The sequence below is a fragment of the Rhinolophus ferrumequinum genome, chromosome 11, assembly GCF_004115265.2.
Source record: "Rhinolophus ferrumequinum isolate MPI-CBG mRhiFer1 chromosome 11, mRhiFer1_v1.p, whole genome shotgun sequence".
NCBI classification, from domain to species: Eukaryota; Metazoa; Chordata; class Mammalia; order Chiroptera; family Rhinolophidae; genus Rhinolophus; species Rhinolophus ferrumequinum.
This window is the reverse complement of record NC_046294.1, coordinates 80407016-80423469: the sequence shown is the minus strand read 5'-3', so window position 1 is coordinate 80423469 and position 16454 is coordinate 80407016. Positions and strand designations below refer to the sequence as shown.

The 16454-nt window shown below is 39.1% G+C and overlaps 2 protein-coding genes across 6 annotated transcripts; one reads left to right on the top strand and one right to left on the bottom strand.

Annotated features, from left to right (window-relative positions):
• Positions 1-156: 156 nt before the first annotated feature.
• Positions 157-9509, bottom strand: NKAPD1 (NKAP domain containing 1). Of its 3 annotated transcripts, none has more exons than XM_033121835.1 (6): positions 9379-9509; positions 8169-8245; positions 5977-6077; positions 4345-4494; positions 2897-2950; positions 157-2466 (listed from the first exon to the last, which is right to left on the bottom strand). In XM_033121835.1, exons 2-6 carry the CDS (start codon positions 8235-8237, stop codon positions 1968-1970), a joined length of 873 nt encoding a protein of 290 aa, XP_032977726.1. In that variant the 5' UTR covers positions 8238-8245; positions 9379-9509; the 3' UTR covers positions 157-1967. The 3 variants fall into 3 exon arrangements, with proteins under 3 accessions (XP_032977726.1, XP_032977724.1, XP_032977725.1); XM_033121833.1 differs by having other exon boundaries at positions 157-2469; positions 9379-9508; XM_033121834.1 differs by lacking the exon at positions 9379-9509 and adding an exon at positions 8828-8966 and having other exon boundaries at positions 157-2469.
• On the top strand, positions 8937-15793 carry PIH1D2 (PIH1 domain containing 2). 3 transcript variants are annotated; one of them, XM_033121829.1, is made up of 7 exons: positions 8937-9323; positions 9499-9646; positions 11481-11683; positions 12305-12428; positions 12804-13049; positions 13386-13651; positions 15600-15793. In XM_033121829.1, the coding sequence occupies exons 1-7, from the start codon at positions 8967-8969 to the stop codon at positions 15732-15734; spliced, it is 1479 nt and encodes a 492-aa protein (XP_032977720.1). In that variant the 5' UTR covers positions 8937-8966; the 3' UTR covers positions 15735-15793. The 3 variants fall into 3 exon arrangements, with proteins under 3 accessions (XP_032977720.1, XP_032977721.1, XP_032977722.1); XM_033121830.1 differs by lacking the exon at positions 8937-9323 and having other exon boundaries at positions 9567-9757; XM_033121831.1 differs by lacking the exons at positions 8937-9323; positions 9499-9646 and adding an exon at positions 9736-9757 and having other exon boundaries at positions 11465-11683.
• Positions 15794-16454: the final 661 nt, after the last annotated feature.

Genomic DNA, 16454 nt, shown 5'->3' with positions numbered 1-16454 from the left:
ATTTATTGAGATCTCTGGCAGGAACACTAGAAATAAATGTTCCAAAGCCAGTGCAAGTGGGAGATCTTACGTTTTGAAGAGCCACCCTAAGCCCTATTTAAGGGGGCTGGAAGAACCATAAAAGCCTTATATAGCCTACGGCAGAGAAGAGAAAGGTGAAGAACAGAAAATAGCTTTATTGCTTATACATGACCAAGAAAAGGTAAACATGGCAAAAAAACAAGAGGCAAGATGTGCATTCGTTTGGAAAGAGATAGGCCTGCTAGTATGGGAGGAAGGGAAGGTCAAGACCCAAACAGAATCAACTTCCTGGAGATACCTTGTTCCACTGGCCCATCTTCCTGAGTCTGCTTAGAATCAGTACTTTCATAGCACGGAAACAGTGCTTACAAAAACAAAAAAGTGAACACTCCTTACAACAAAAATTTCACTTGCTCCAAGAACAAAACAATTGCTTTAGGTTAAGAGGTAGTAATTATAGACTTCTTTTCCGCCTTGGGCCCCTGTTAATCCCAAAGGTAGAAATATACATCATGGAACATTGACAGTTGAGTACCAAAGTATTACTATTTCAAATAAATATCCCAAAAGGTAGCACCTGCTTATAATCACAGGATAGGGAACCTCTGGCCAACCATGTATTTTATGACTAAGCGTTTTATTAGAAATCTGTAAAGAGAACAAATTTAGTAGTTAGAACTACAAAATATTACCACCTCATGAAACGTTATATTCTATTGCTGGTGTCTTACACTGTCATTTTATCATGAAGTATTTCTGTATTACACATGGGGTTAAAAGCCAGGGAGGTTTACTTACCTGCTCCGGACCTCATAACCAATTAGTGGCAGAACCAAGAGAATGAGTCTGAGTTTTCAAGCTTTTTACTTAGCCAATGAAGTGACAACCAGGAAAAAAACAGTCACTTGATCTTCTGCCGTAATGAAAAAATTAACTTGTGTTCTGCCATCGTTTCAGTGTTATTTTGGTTTCTTAATTAACATAGTAGGGATTACAGTATATAGCAAAGGAAAATAATATGGTTTCTGCTTGGTTCTTTAATCCAAAGGCAGACTGGGAAGAATTGAGTATGTCCCTGAGAAGCCTGTTTCATTTTGGAACCGATTCAACCTAGTTTCAGGAAAAGTCTAAAGTTCATTAATAGATTTAGGAACGAGGAGGACAACATTTAAATGGCAGACACTGCCCTGAATCCTGTTCATAGCACCATCAGACAGCACGACTGATTCCTAATTCTTCCCCATTTGGTTGAGGACTTACCTAAGACTAGTGAAGAAATAATTTTGAACACAAGTCCATTTAGGCAATATACAGCAATGGTACTAGAAAACCATTTACTATCCAATTACCATGTTTTAAGGGTATACTAAGTATAGCTACAGTCCCTGTCCAGCAGGTAAATTTGACAGAAAACCCTATCCTCTTCTAATAACAGCTGTCTGTGGGTGTTATAAAGGGAAAATATTTGTTATTGGACCACACGTATGGGGCCAAAATAAAAAGCACCAAGGCTGAAGACAAAAATGTCAAGTGGCAACTGCTTAATAAACCAATGAGAGCAACACAATGTTCCCTTAGACCATTCTATATGGTATTGCTTTCTCCAAAATTCAACATTTCAATTGGTATACCCAGGTCACTGGATTCAGCTTTCTGGGTCCTTTAATTTGCTGTATATGCACTCTATGCTGAATGTAATTAATTGCAAAAAATAATCTCTTCAAAAAACTTTCATAACAAAATACCAGATTCCCCATTATCAATAAGAGGATCAAGTTTAACAGGCCAAAATAGAAGACAAGTCTATCAGAACGCACACAGGTGGCACGAAGAGCTCTGCCCTCAGGCCCCCTGTGGTGAGCAGTAAGAGTCACTGGCAAAGCCCCAAGGTGTAATAGCTGTACATATCCAGTCACATGGGAAACTGAAGAATGTTTCTTCTGCGTTTAGTCCTCCTCTGAGCTCTCAGCAGACCTTTCATCTGTAGCCACTTTCCAATTTGTGCGTTTGTTTGTCCTCTCCTGTATCTCATTGTTTACTACAGGAATATGGATTTTTTTATCTCTCTTTTTCCTTTTGGTTTTCTTAGTGTCTCTTTCCTCGCTTTTCTCAGAACTGCTAGATGCAGAATCTCCTGACTGAGAAGTGTCACTTTCTGCCTCTAAGACTAAAGCAGATTTTTTGAGAGACTTTTTCCTGGATTTTTTCTTACGCTTATGTGGTTGTTTCCTAGTACTAGAAGCTCCAGTTTCTTCTGAGAACTCGCTTGAGGAATCTGCCATTATATCTATGGCTTCCTTTTTACTTTTCTTCTGTTTTTTGTGTGACTTCTTTTTCTGCTTTTTTTTGTGGGATTTCTTTGACTTCTTGTGCTTGTGAGATTCGTGGGTAGATGATTTTACCTGGGGAGATGTTTTTTTTCCATTGGTAATATCTTGCTGATCACTACTAACAAAAAAGAGAAACTGCTTTACCACAGAAAATAAAAAGTATATTTTAATATTCTGAATTCTCGAATAGGAAGTTGGGGTTAACATCTGAATTTTAAAAGTTTGACATAGGGTTCCTATGAGACTTTCAGTGAATTTTTGTTTCCTCATCTTTAAAATGAATAGAAAAATTCTAATCTACCATATTAAATTACTATATGGGATACTATATATAAAAACCTAAGTGCTATAGATATGTCGAACATCAATCAGGAAAGGCAAAATATCAAATATCAATCGTCTCCCATCTAAATCACCTGTTACTTCTGTTATATTTTTTAATGGCAAATATTACATGCTGTGTAAAAATTAGGAACTCAGTTCACAGTTCAGGCTTTGTACTAACCTTAGTTTCTAACTTTTTCAAGTAAGCCTATTTGCCTTACCTGTCTGTTTCAAATTCTTCAGGGTATAACTCTTTATAACCACTGTGACCCCATCTGTAGGATGACATATTACACATACTGTTAAAGCAATACATATGTTTTTGAAAATTAAAATAGACTCAGAAGTGCATGCATACAGACATATACTCAGAATAAAGAAAACAGATACGGTAGCACCAACTCTACATTATAGCTCAATAACTTAGTTGGCTACATGTTTCTGTACTGTACACTATCACTTCAGACACAAAGGATTCCTTTGTCCATTTGTAAGAGAACTTGCCATTCTCTTCCGTAAGAAACATGAGCAGCTCTTCCACTCTCTTTCGCTGTGCAGTACTTCTCCAAAAACACTTCATGACATGCTGTCTACATTGGTACAATTTTCTTTAAATAACAACTTACTGAAATATAATTCACATACCATAAAATTCAGACTTTTAAATGTACAAATCCAGTTGCTTTTAGTATATTCGGAGTTGTGCAACCATCACCACTATCTAATTTCAGAACATTTTCATCACCCCAAAAAAGAAACTCCACCTGTTAGCTGTCACTCGCAATTGCTCCCTCTCCTATAGCCCATGGCAACCACTAATCTACTTTCTGAATTTGCTTATTCTGGACATTTCATATAAGAAAAACAAAAATCATTAAAATATGTGTCCTTTCGTATCTCATTTCTTTTACTTAGCATTGTGTTTTCAAGTTTCATCCATGTTGTGGCATATATCGGTACTTTATTCCTTTTACTGCCAAGTAACATTCTATTACCATTCCATATACCACATTTTATTTATCCATTTATCAGCTAAGACATTTAGGTTCCCACTTTTTGGCCATTATGCATAATTACGCTATGAACACTTGTGTATAAATTTATGTAAGGATTTTTTTTTTAAGGAGGGCACAGCTCACAAGTGGCCCATGTGGGGATCGAATCAGCAACCTTAGTGTTATCAGCACCACGCTTTAAGCAACTGAGCTAACTGGCCACCTGGAATAATTAATTTTTTTTTTTTAAAGATTTTATTTGGGAAGGGGAACAGGACTTTATTGGGGAACAGTGTGTACTTCTGGGACTTTTCCAAGTCAAGTTGTTGTCCTTTCAATTTTAGTTGTGGAGGGTCCAGTTGCTGTTGTTAGTTGCAGGGGGCGCAGCCCACCATCCCTTGCTGGAGTCGAACGGCAACCTTGTGGTTGAGAGCCCGCGTTCCAACCAACTGAGCCATCTGGCCACCCGGGAGCTAAGCGGTAGCTCATTGACTTCATTCTAGTTGTGGAGGGTGCAGCTCTCTGGCCCATGTGGGAATCGAACCGGCAGCCCCATTGTCCAGAGCTCGCGCTCTAACCAACTGAGCCACCTGTCTGCCTGGGATAAATAAATTTTAAAAGTACACATTCTCAGGCCAAATCTCATTAATGGTCACAAGAACTTAGTCACAAACCTGTCTGGCATGTCAGCTTCATAATCATATAACTTTTTGTTCCAGGATTTAGCCTTAAGAAAATTATCTTCCAGTGCTCCAGAAATTTCACTCTTTGGCCTCCAATAGTCTCTCTGAGTTTCTTCATCAAAACCATCACTACGCATCCGGCTATATGAGAAAACAGAAGAACTTTTAGATTTGTAAGCGATCTCTGAGGTTATTTTGTGGAACACCATGCACAAAACTGATTGAACAGTCTAAGGGTGAACAAAACAACCTGATACTTAATATTTTTTAAAAATCATATAAAAAGACATGATGTTCCTCTCTATAAGCTTGTACAGTTGTCCAATGAAAATCTGACTATTACTACCCATCCTATTGCAGAATATAAATGAAATGACTTGTGGACTGGGGCACACTATATAGCTCACTAATACTCAACTAGAAGGGCATGTAAAGTGGGAAGCAGAGCATAATCACAGCTGGAGACATTCCAAACTACCCTAGAGACTCTGAAACACTCCCTTCCTGGAAAACCAGCAACTTGCTGTAGTGAGGTCACAGTAACAATGGAAATAAGGCCCAACCCATGAGTATGCTGGGGTAGAAAACCAGATGAGAACCACTGATTGAAACTGTACTTACAATATCCACTAAACCAGACTGAGACAGCTAATCAGTTACCAAAAATGTTTAAGAGCTCCTTTGCGCCAGGCACTGTTCTAGCTACTGGGAAAATAATGCAAATGAGACAATCAGAATCCCTGCCTCTATAGAGAATATGTTTTAAAGATTTATTCACCTTGACAGGCATTAATAGTCCACTCTAAAAGAACAGTATTTTGTTCCAGGAAGTGCAACTTGGGATTGAACAACAAATACAAAACACATCATCATCTGCACTAACAGTACTTCTAAATTCTCAAAGGACTATTTTCAGAGAGAAAACAGACTGAAATGATACGTATTTTTCTGTTGACACTGTTTTCTTTACCATGGATGCCCTGCATACTTTCTTATCTGAAGCCATTTACACATAGCTGTCACACTCCAAAGTTCACATACTCTGCAGGCACATTCATTCTCCTTAAGTATCTCACTATTAACTATTTCACCTGGGTGGCTTTAGAAATCAGTATTACTTTTAGTAATACTTAATACACCCAGTTGTACACTAACAGGCATATGAGGCCCAACAGATGTTCCTAATACTCAGACATTTCTACACTGCTACAGGTAAAACAACTAAGCCTGTATAATCCTTCATATTTACACTCATTATTAAGAAGGTAATGTCAAAGGCTGTGTGATTTGGCAAAAATGGTAGGGTAAAGAAAAGGCTGAGAGATACAAATAGAAAATCTGAGGTTAAAAGACATTAGATAAAGTTAGAATCCACAGAATCCTTAACACTTACAATTATCAAGGCAGAATTTTTAAATTTTCCATTGCAAATAAGTACAAAGAGTGGGACCATATATGGCATAGCCATTACTTTCATGCTTGGGTCTAGATTTATGAAAGAGGAAAGGCTTAAGGACTCACAGAACTAAATTCATCTATCTTTACCATACCAAAATGTTTTTAAACATAAGTTGATTCTGAATAAGATGAGCATTATTTTGCTTCTCACATACGCAACTTCACCTTGAACTGCTGGGTAACATTTTCCTTTTGGTTCCTCGGTAAGCATCTTCCATCTGTTTCTCCAATTCTCTTATTTTCCACATATCTGATTCCTCCTGTATCTAGATTTTTTTTAAAAAAGAAAATAAAAATAAGTTAACTACAAACAACACTACATCACAGGAAAGTAACTGAAAATACAGTCTGTACTAATCATTGGATTTTAGACTGGGTTATGATCAAGAACCTGGGAAACTAATTCTGGTTTCTCTAATGTGGTTAAACAATCCCACCAAGTAAATCTCAAATATGTAGAATTCTACAGCAACAGGAGAACTTTTTATCCCCTGCATAGACACACTTATAGCTTTATCAATTTTGCAAGTATGCTGCAATTAGCAAATGATAATACCTTATTTTTGAAAATGCTTTATGATTTTAATTGTATCACCTCAATAGAACCTTAAGCACTCCTAAGAGGAAAGCAAAGCAGATACCATTATATTTTACTGAGAAGAAACAAAAGCTCAGAGATTTTACCAAAGCGAAAAAGCTAGTAAGGACAGGTCTTTAAACTTTCTAGGCTAAGTCTCTTCATAACATTACATGTTTTGTTAAAAACAAAGCAAAACAAAACAGCATGAGAATTGCTAAAGAATTTCCTGAAAAGCAGATTACAATTGAATAAAAATTGCTAGAGAATTTCCTGAATAGCAGATTACAACTGACCAAAAAACAAGAATGTGTTTTATGTCCGAGTCTGCCTATAATATTTGATCAAATCTGTGTTAGATTTATCTTTTTTATCCACCACTTTCAAATCTAAGCTCTCCATTCAACTAGGGGTGGTTTAATGTAATTGCAGAGGCTGCTTAGGTAATAGATATATCCTGACTCAGAATCAAAATATCAGGTGATATGATAATACTACTTATGATCAAACTAGGAGTTGTACAGTTCAAAGAAAACCAAACAAAGGCCTTGGCCCTCTTTTCATTATATGTGCTCTCCTAGGTGACCTCATCTACTACTCTCATGACCTCTATCATTTCCTACATACCGTGTTTCCCCGAAAATAAGACCCAGCCACAATCAGCTCTAATGCGTCTTTTGGAGCAAAAATTAATATAAGACCTGGTATTATATATTTATTATATATTAATTATATTATACCGGGTCTTATAATAAAGTAAGATTGGGTCTTATATTAATTTTTGCTCCAAAAGACGCATTAGAGCTGACTGTCCGACTAGGTCTTATTTTCGGGGAAACTTGGTATCAACAATCCCCAAACCTGTATGTCCAGCCTCAACTTCTCTCCTTTCCTTCAAATACGAATTTCCAACCGTTTGGACATCCTATAAGCACCTCACAATTAACATGTTCAAAACCAAACTAATTACCTTTCCCATCATATTTGTCCTTTTCCTTTTGTTCCCCATCTCAATTAGTGATATCACCATCATTCACCCAGTCTCACAAGGTAGTTATATTTAATTCCATAATTATCACTACCATCCAGTCACTAATTTCTTTGGATTTTACCTCCTAAATTCATCATCTTCATCCCTACTGTCACTGCTTTCATGTGAACCCCTCATCATCTCTCACCTAGAGCACTGTAATTCCCTCCTAATTGGTCTACTGTTTCATCCCATCTGATCTATCCCCTATGCAGCTAAAATACCATCTTTCTAAAATACAATCAAGTCACACCTGGCTTAAAAATATTTAATGGCTTCTTTATTGCCTCCAGGAAAAAGTCTAATCTCTAAGTATCACAATCCACTCAGGCCTCATCTTTTGACACTAACCCCCACATTCCCTACTTTATGGATGCACACAAGTTCTTGCCATGCCCCAAGTGCTTCATGCATTTTCATGTGGCCATATGTCAGTACATGATGTTCTCTCTGTATGGAATGATCTTTTACACGTGGTAAACTTGAACCTGTTCATTCAGAATTAGTTCAAATAGCAGCACCTCAAATACCACCCACTCTATAAAGCCTTTCCTAATTAGTTCCCTAAGGCAGATTTCCTTATTCCTTACTCAGTGCAGTAAAACATTTTATATTTCTCTAGTACCTAACAAACTGTACTGTAATTACCTAACTTATTCATCTTTGTATCTCCCAACTGTAGAAAAATAATGCTTGGCACACTGCAGGCCCTCATTAAGGGTCGAGGAATAAGCAGGGTTTACCTCTCACCTTATTGTGAGCATCTGTGTGCCGGATGACATTCCTCAGGAGGACTTTCCCCAGTGGAACTCGGGACATTATTCAATCTGAAATGAATCAATAAATAGCATTTAATAATTATAATTTCCTTTATTACCTTATCTTTTATTACAATGTTATAAAGAAGCATGAGGTAAGGGAAAGATCACTGAACTACAGTCAGAGGTCTTGAGGAATAGTTTTTTTTCTTCACCATTAAAAGAAGAAAATGCCTGACCACACTAATGTGAGGATGACAGGAGATAATGTACACTGGAGTTCTTTGAAATGACCCCATTTTATTTCATCCTCAAAATAACTGTATTATGAGGCAAGTATCTTTTTTTGGAAATGCCTTAAAGCCATAATTTGCCACAGGCCACACAGTCCAAGGCAAACAAGGTCCAGATTAGAAATCAACTCTCGAATCCCAAACTTAGTTTGTGAGGAAGCAAATACCTCAATTTGTGTGGTAGGGACCACAAATATCAACAGTAACAAAAACGCCTGAAAACATCAAATGCAGAGATGGCCTATATTTCTCCATTCAAGGGAATTTTATTTTCTATTTTGTACAGAAGCCTCGAAAAAAGGCTATTCACATGTGTAGCTAGCAGGGGCTTTGTGTAACCACCCCACCGCTCACTCACCCCTCGATCCTGAAGAAATCAGGCATCTTGTTAGTGTGAGACGAAGAACCATTCCATTATAAGATCTCCTCCGACCCAGGAAACCAAGGAGTCAGGGCTCAAAGGCAGCTCGGCAGCATCACCCGAGTCCTTCGTGAAAATGCAGCCTTCCCACGGGTTATTCTGCCCTCACCCGTGCCCGAGGCCACGGCGGCCTTTCCCTCAGCCTAGACCGACCCGCAGATATCTCTCCGGACTGAGGCCCGAGGCTGCGCCGGCGCGGAATCGGGACGCCGGGGTTGGCTGGAGCATTCCCGGCTCACGCTCCTCTGGGATGGACCCGGAGGCGGGTTTCGCTCCCAATGGGGACGCTTTGGACCGGTACGACCCTCGACTGGGCCCCAAGAAGTATCTAAAGTGCCTGAAGTGGGGATTGAGGCTTCCAAGACGAAGACAGAGAAATTACCCCCATCTTTGTCACCGGGATCCCTGCCTCCCAGCGGCCAAGGAGCTCCCGGTAACCTTCCCTCCAAACGCCCTCCCTACCCAAATACACACAAACACACCCATACCGTGCGCCGCAGCCTCGCGTGGCGGGGATTGGGGGGAGGAAGGGGCTTGGGAGAAAAGGGAGCAAGCTTCCCTTTCAGGCCGGAAGTCGTGCTCCTGAGAAATTCTTCCCACACCAACAGGAGATCCAGAGACTCCCGCAGGGAGGGTTTCCAGGACACTCAAGAAGTCGACAAATGCAGAAGAGAGGCGGGCGCCTTCCCCGAAAAGAATTGGGTCGGGCTCAGGTGAAAAGCGAGGCCAGCACCAGAAGGAGGAGATTCCGGAACAGTATGTAAAGAGACCTTTCTACCGGGAGCTTCCCGGACCCAATTAGATGCTGTACCCAGTGTGGTTACCCTGGTAACAGGCGTCGCGGTTTGTCAGGAACTGAGAGAAGAGGTGGGTTCGCAGACTTCTGGAATGATTGTCCTTTAGTTAAGTTTCCCCTTTAGTCTAACCCTAATATAATGTTCAAAGAACCCAAGCCTCTTTTCCTCATTCTGTGGATGCTTTGGGACACCTTCCAGTAGGGGAGAGGAGTTACGAAGGTTATCTCAAGACATAGAAAGGATATTACTTCTCTCATTATAGTGTTTACCAAGTGTTCCAGCCTTTCTGCATTAGCTTACTTAATCCTCACAATAACCCTATGAGATATGTATTACCGTCTTCATTTTTTTAAAAAGATTTTATTGGGGAAGGAGAACAGAACTTTATTGGGGAACAGTGTGTGCTTTCATGACTTTTTTTTTCCCAAGTCAAGTTGTTGTCCTTTCAATCTTAGTTCAGCTTCAAGTTGTTGTCCTTTTCAGTCTTAGTTGTGGAGGGCGCAGCTCAGCTCCAGGTCCAGTTGCCGTTGCTAGTTGCAGGGGGCGGAGCCCACCATCCCTTGCTGGAGTCGAGGAATTGAACTGGCAACCTTGTGGTTGAGAGCCCACTGGCCCATGTGGGAATCCAACCGACAGCCTTCGGAGTTAGGAATGTTAAGGTCCAGAATTGTCCCCCTCAGACAGACAGAGAACCCGCACAATAATGCAAGTCACACAGCAAGGTTTATTTCCAGCCAGCTGGGGTCCGAGTCTCTGCCCGATACAGCGGGTTTTAACAAGGACCCCAAACACTTAAAGCCAAGGGGTTATATAGCATTTTCAAGGCCTTCCATAGCTTCTGAGAGTACAAGATAAACTACAGGACTTACATAGCTTCAAAGAGTATAAGATTTACTACAGGACAAGGAGACCAGGAGTATAAGATAAGCTACAGGACTTGCATAGCTTCAAAGAGTATAAGATTTACTACAGGACAAGGAGACCAGGAGTATAAGATAAGCTACAGGACTTGCATAGCTTCAAAGAGTATAAGATTTACTACAGGACAAGGAGACCAGGAGTATAAGATAAGCTACAGGACTTCTAGTCTCCATGCTGCAACTGCCCACATCCTGGAATTTTATAATTATGTTGTTTCAGGCGAGGGGCTGTTAACCCTGACCTAAAGATAGCAGTTCACATGCTAACAGTCTCTTACAGGAGCACGGAGCTCTAACCGCCTGAGCCACCGGACCGGCCCCTACCGTCTTCATTTTTGAGGAGACTAAACTGAGGAACATATACAAATTAACTGCTCCAGGTCACAGCTTGTAGATGATAAAGCTAAGATTTATGAATCTAGGCATTCTGGCTCCAACCATGCTTTTAACTAATAAGGTAGGCTGAGGATTAAGGAAGTCTCATGTGCCCCTCACTTCACACAAACCTCTGGCAATTTCCAGACTGGATAGGAACCAGTCAGCCAAAACCCAGGTGTTGGAAAAAGAAAATCACTGGGAAATCAGTCTTAAAATGAGTACTCTGTCCCCTCAGGGCTTGTGAGGGTCGAAGCAGAGGTAAGACCTTATTATCTGAGAGGACAACCTGAGAATTTAGGAAGAGTACTAGATAATTTGAGACTAAGGAAAAGGTAAAATGGTGCTGATCTTTTAGACATAGATCTTAAGGATAGTTGTTAACTTCACCAAAACAATTTCTGAACTGTTCCTCCTTCCTCCAAAGAAGAAATGAATCAAAAGTTACACAGATTTTTTTTTTTTTTTTTTTTTGCCGTAAGTCATGTCTTTCCACAGACTTAAGAGGCCTATTCACCTCAATCATGGAATCATCTTCAAAGTGTCTGCTCACCCAAGTTACTCAATTCTGGAACCTCCTAGATGACCTGTCTGAAAGTAACCCTGAGAGCTATGAGAAGTTCATTCAACAGCAGCTGAAAGAAGGGAAACAGCTCTGTGCTGCCCCAGAACCACAGCTCTGTCTACAAACCAGAATCCTGGTATGTAGAGTTGGTGCCCAGGGTTGGGGAGGTCCTGAATGAAATGATCCTGGAACCAGAGATGAGCTTACCCATAACTATTGCAACTTTAGCACAAGAAAACTTGAGGGGGAACTGCCACTCTACATATAAATGGAAAATGAAATGTAGTGTGGAAGATTGTGTTGAAGGAGTAAAAGAGGGAAATTCATATTTGGTATATTTTGGAGATCTCAAAATGAGCCATTTTTTTTCCTGCTAGAATGAAAATAAAAAGTAATGTGATGATTTAATAGAGAACCATTGAGTTGGGGATTTTCAAAGAAAGAGAATTTATTTGGTTGGGGAGGTAAGGAAGTGGTGAAAGAGGGTCAAACAAATTCTCCTAGAAGAGCTGCTTAGATCAATTCCCCATTCCTCCTCCCAGTTCCTCTGGGAGCAGCACCTGCATACTTGATGAAAAGCCAGCAGCTCTGGGGAAATAAAGTAACTATAATTTCTCAAACATGGCTTTAATACATGCAGTGACTTACTTGGAGCCTAAAATTCTCACTTTTCCAATTCTGTGATGTATTACCTTTAGGATATTATTTAAAAATAAAGTGCTAGGCTTTGAGATATACAAAATTATTTGATTTCTAGAAACCAAAAGAAAAACTACTTTTTATCAACCTATGTCAGTGGAAAAGGATTCCAGCTCCCCAATCAACTACTCACCCGGTACCTCTAAGTGTTGGCAGACCAGAAGATATGTCTGAGACATCAGGTACATAGAATTATGGGAGAGAAAGCACATTTTAAAATATTTTATTGGGAATAACGTGGGCCAGATTTTACTTGTTAAAAGGCATTACAAGTAAAATGTTTTATTTGGTTATAATGTAATGACTAATAAATGTACCTTTATGCAAAATTCATAGTTTGTCTAATAATATGAGCTGTTTTTAACCCATATAAAATGCCAAGAAATACCTTAATTGAAGTTCTATGTACATAGCATCATTGTGATTGCCTCTGAAAAATATAGGAATAGAATTTATAGTTTCTAGCTTTATCAGAATTACGGCTTAATATATTACCTGACCATATTGGTAGTGAAACAGGTTGTCTTCATTTCACACCCTCTGAATTACACACACAGATGTTTATACAGTCATCGATGTTGCCTACAATCCTGATGTTCTCCAAGCAGCAGAAAAGGACCAAGTGAGAAAAGATCAGTTAATACGGATGGCCATGAAATGCATTGAGGAAAAACTCCAGTTCACTCTCTCACATTTTTACCATATTACTAAGTTTAAAGTAAAAGGAAGCATTCAAAGGATGAAACAAAATCTGATGGGAATTCAAACTGACCCCACAGATTTAAGAGACAAAATGAGAAAGGGTAAGTTAGCAAATGTAAATGGAAAATTAAACTGATTTAAATTTTTGCATCCTGTGTACATTTTGCAAATTAGAAGTCTCAGTTTTAAAAGATGAGAAACTTGAGATAGAAAAAGATAAAGATATTAGAAATATTTGCATGTCCTTAAAGATTTTTAAATCCTACAAACTTTTAAACCAAGTAAGATTTGGTTTAAGATTCTTTTAAGATTCCCAAACTAATTCATCTGTATCTTGCATTCTTGGATAACGCTACATACAATGCAGGTCATAGTTTGATTATATTATGTTGTTGGTTAATTTTGTGATTTCATCTTCCCCCTTTTTTTCCATAAAGAACTAACCCTTGAACAGATAAGAAACAGTACTGTGAGCAATTCGGATGATTTCCCTCAACTTTTACTGCCAAAAGACCATGTTTCAGGCAAAACAGGGTGCCTGATAGAAGAGATTTCCAGTACAGAGACCCAGGCGGAGATGAAGACACCAGCCTATGAATTAAAAATTGGGGCGGATCACAATGAGAAACCGCTGAAAATTGAATTAAAAGTTGAATTACCTGGTATTAATTCAGTATCTCTCTGTGACCTCAGTGTTTCTGAGGTACGTTGAATAGATAGTACTGTAAATTTGTATCAGTCACTATTCACTATATTATGTTGTGGTAACAAACTCCACAATCTTAGTGGCTTACAATAATTTGCTCAGGTTACAGATCAGCTAGGCCTGCACGGCTCCACAAATCTTGCACATTTCATGATACAGGTGAAGAAGCAATTCCTATCTGACTATAGCATTCTCTTGGCAGAGGGAAAATAGAAATGGCCAAACCATGCCATGGATCCTAAAACTTGCTCTCAGACATAGCATGTATCACTTTGACTCACATTCTATTGGCCAAAGCAAGTCACGAGGCCAAGTCCTACATGAATAGGGCAGGGAAGAATATTCTTAAGGGTAGTCACAGTAAGTCACATGGCAGTGGTATATATATAATCCTCTCCCAGAAAAGCAAATAATTGGCAACAGTCCTACAGTCTACCACAGTCAACCCTCTTGGTCACAAATATTTGCATATTTCCCCAAGGAAAACACCTCCAATCCCAGTATCAAACTCCAAAATACAGGATTTTGTCATTGTAGTCTGGATTCGGCTCCTCCTGAACCAGACTTATGAACTCCAAACACAAGTTATCTACTCTCGTAACCCCACACACTGTGTAACGTAGAATAGAAGATAACTACAGTTAAGTGTCAATTCAGAAATGGGAAAAATATGAGGCACACAGCAGGTGCTGGTGCACAGTGATTCTGAAATCCTGGTAAGCAGGTATTTCGAGGGTTCCTTTCCTAGAGATAGAGGATGTTCTTACTTAGGGCTATGACAAGTTTCCTTGATTACCTAGCCCCCTCGTTGCATTGTTTTCCATTACCTTCAGTTCCATTCTTTGGGAGTGTTGTTGTTTTCCTTCATTATCTATCGGGGCCACATCTGAAAAGAGCATTGGAGAATATGCTATTCTCAGGTGCCTATTTCATGCCCATGCAATGTTGGGTCCAAAGGTTATTTTAACTTAGTTTTAGTCCAGGCTGGCAACATTTTATTTCTTTAATTCCAGTCAGTGCTATACCCCACAATTCATTTTTAGACATCTCAATTTTTCAGTGGCTTTTTTTTTTTTTAACTTAATAGCTGTTATTTGGGCCAAATGTAAGGATTTATTGAGGTCCACCTTAACCCAGTTAGAGATTTTAAGAAAGGGTATAAAGATTTTTGATTTCGTCTTTGCCTCTCTGCTGTCTTAGTCTTTGTTTATACAAAAATTTCTCAATTTTACTCTTTACTGGTTGAAAATAAAAATTAGTTGCATTTTTGTCCTCAAGTCTTAGAATTTCTGGGCTCTGTATATTCTCTTTCAACTCTACTTGCAAACTGGTAAATTCTTTTCTAAGCTCATGTCTTTTTGTAATACCTTGTTAAATGTAGCCAATAAAATCAATGCATGGCACCAACATTCTTTTTTCCTCCACTTTTTAACCTAAAGTCACAAATTAACTAGGCACATAATTTTTCTTTCAAATTATTGTGGTGGTTTTACTAAGGGCTTTATCACTTTAAAACATGGATCATCAGCTTTCCAGTCTCCAGTAAGTTTCTTTGCTGTTGTTGTACACCTGCAACTAATATAATATTGAATGTAAACTGTAATTGAAAAAAAAAAATCCTGAGGGTGGAAAAAGGTTTCTTGCTGTTTGCTAGTCCACCCCAAAGTCAATGCACATAATTTAGGATGACAATACCCATTTTCTGGTACTGCTATCAGTTAACTGTTGATGTGTTGAGAAGCAGTAACAAATAATCTCAAAAGCGCAACGATTTACATCTGGCAACTTTATTGCTCATTGCAAGGCACATAGCAATAAGTAGGATTCTCTTCTTATGGGAAAGTAGTAAATAACGGGGAACAATAATCCAGTAACACTAATTTTTAAGCAGGAAATATTTTTATATTTTCGTCTTTTAAAATCACTCTCGGTTTACTACTTTTAGGATGATTTATTGATTGAGGTCTTTGAGAAGTACAGATTACATCTGAATCTTCCAGAACCTGTGAATCCTGAAATGACAACAGCAAAATTTATCAGAGAGAAAGCTACATTAATCGTCACAATGCCATTGATGTAAGTCAAGAGCATCATGTGTTTTGGGTTTTCAGTGCTCAAGTTATAGGACCTTCATTATGGGTGAAGAGAAGTAGTGGTTTATTTTAAATACTAGTTTCATATTTTGTAAGAGTTCCATTTGATGGAATGAGATTTTCTTATCAGCTGTCATCTTTTTAAACCTTTCTCCTCAAATAAACTTGGCATTAAGCAAAAACTACTGAAAACAGTAATGCCATGATGTACTTGTTTTGAAGGTATTTGTAATGGTCTTAAGTAGCTTAAATACCATTTGGGAAAATTCTGTTTGTTTCTAAGTAACGTGAGAATTCTGTTTACTGGTTGAAAAAATATTTGTCTAGTAAATTTTTGCATCAAGAATAAATCCCAGGGCCGGCCCGTGGCTCAGACGGTTAGAGCTCCATGCTCCTAACTCCAAAGGCTGCCGGTTCGATTCCCACATGTGCCAGTGGGCTCTTAACCACAAGGTTACCAGTTCAATTCCTTGAGTCCCGCAAGGGATGGTAGGCAGCGCCCCCTGCAACTAAAATTGAACAGGGCACCTTGAGCTGAGCTGCTGCTGAGCTCCTGGATGGCTCAGTTGGTTGGAGCGCGTCCTCTCAACCACAAGGTTACCGGTTCGACTCCAGCAAGGGATGCTGGGCTGCGCCCCCTGCAACTAGCAACGGCAACTGGACCTGGAGCTGAGCTGCGCCTTCCACAGCTAAGACTGAAAGGACAA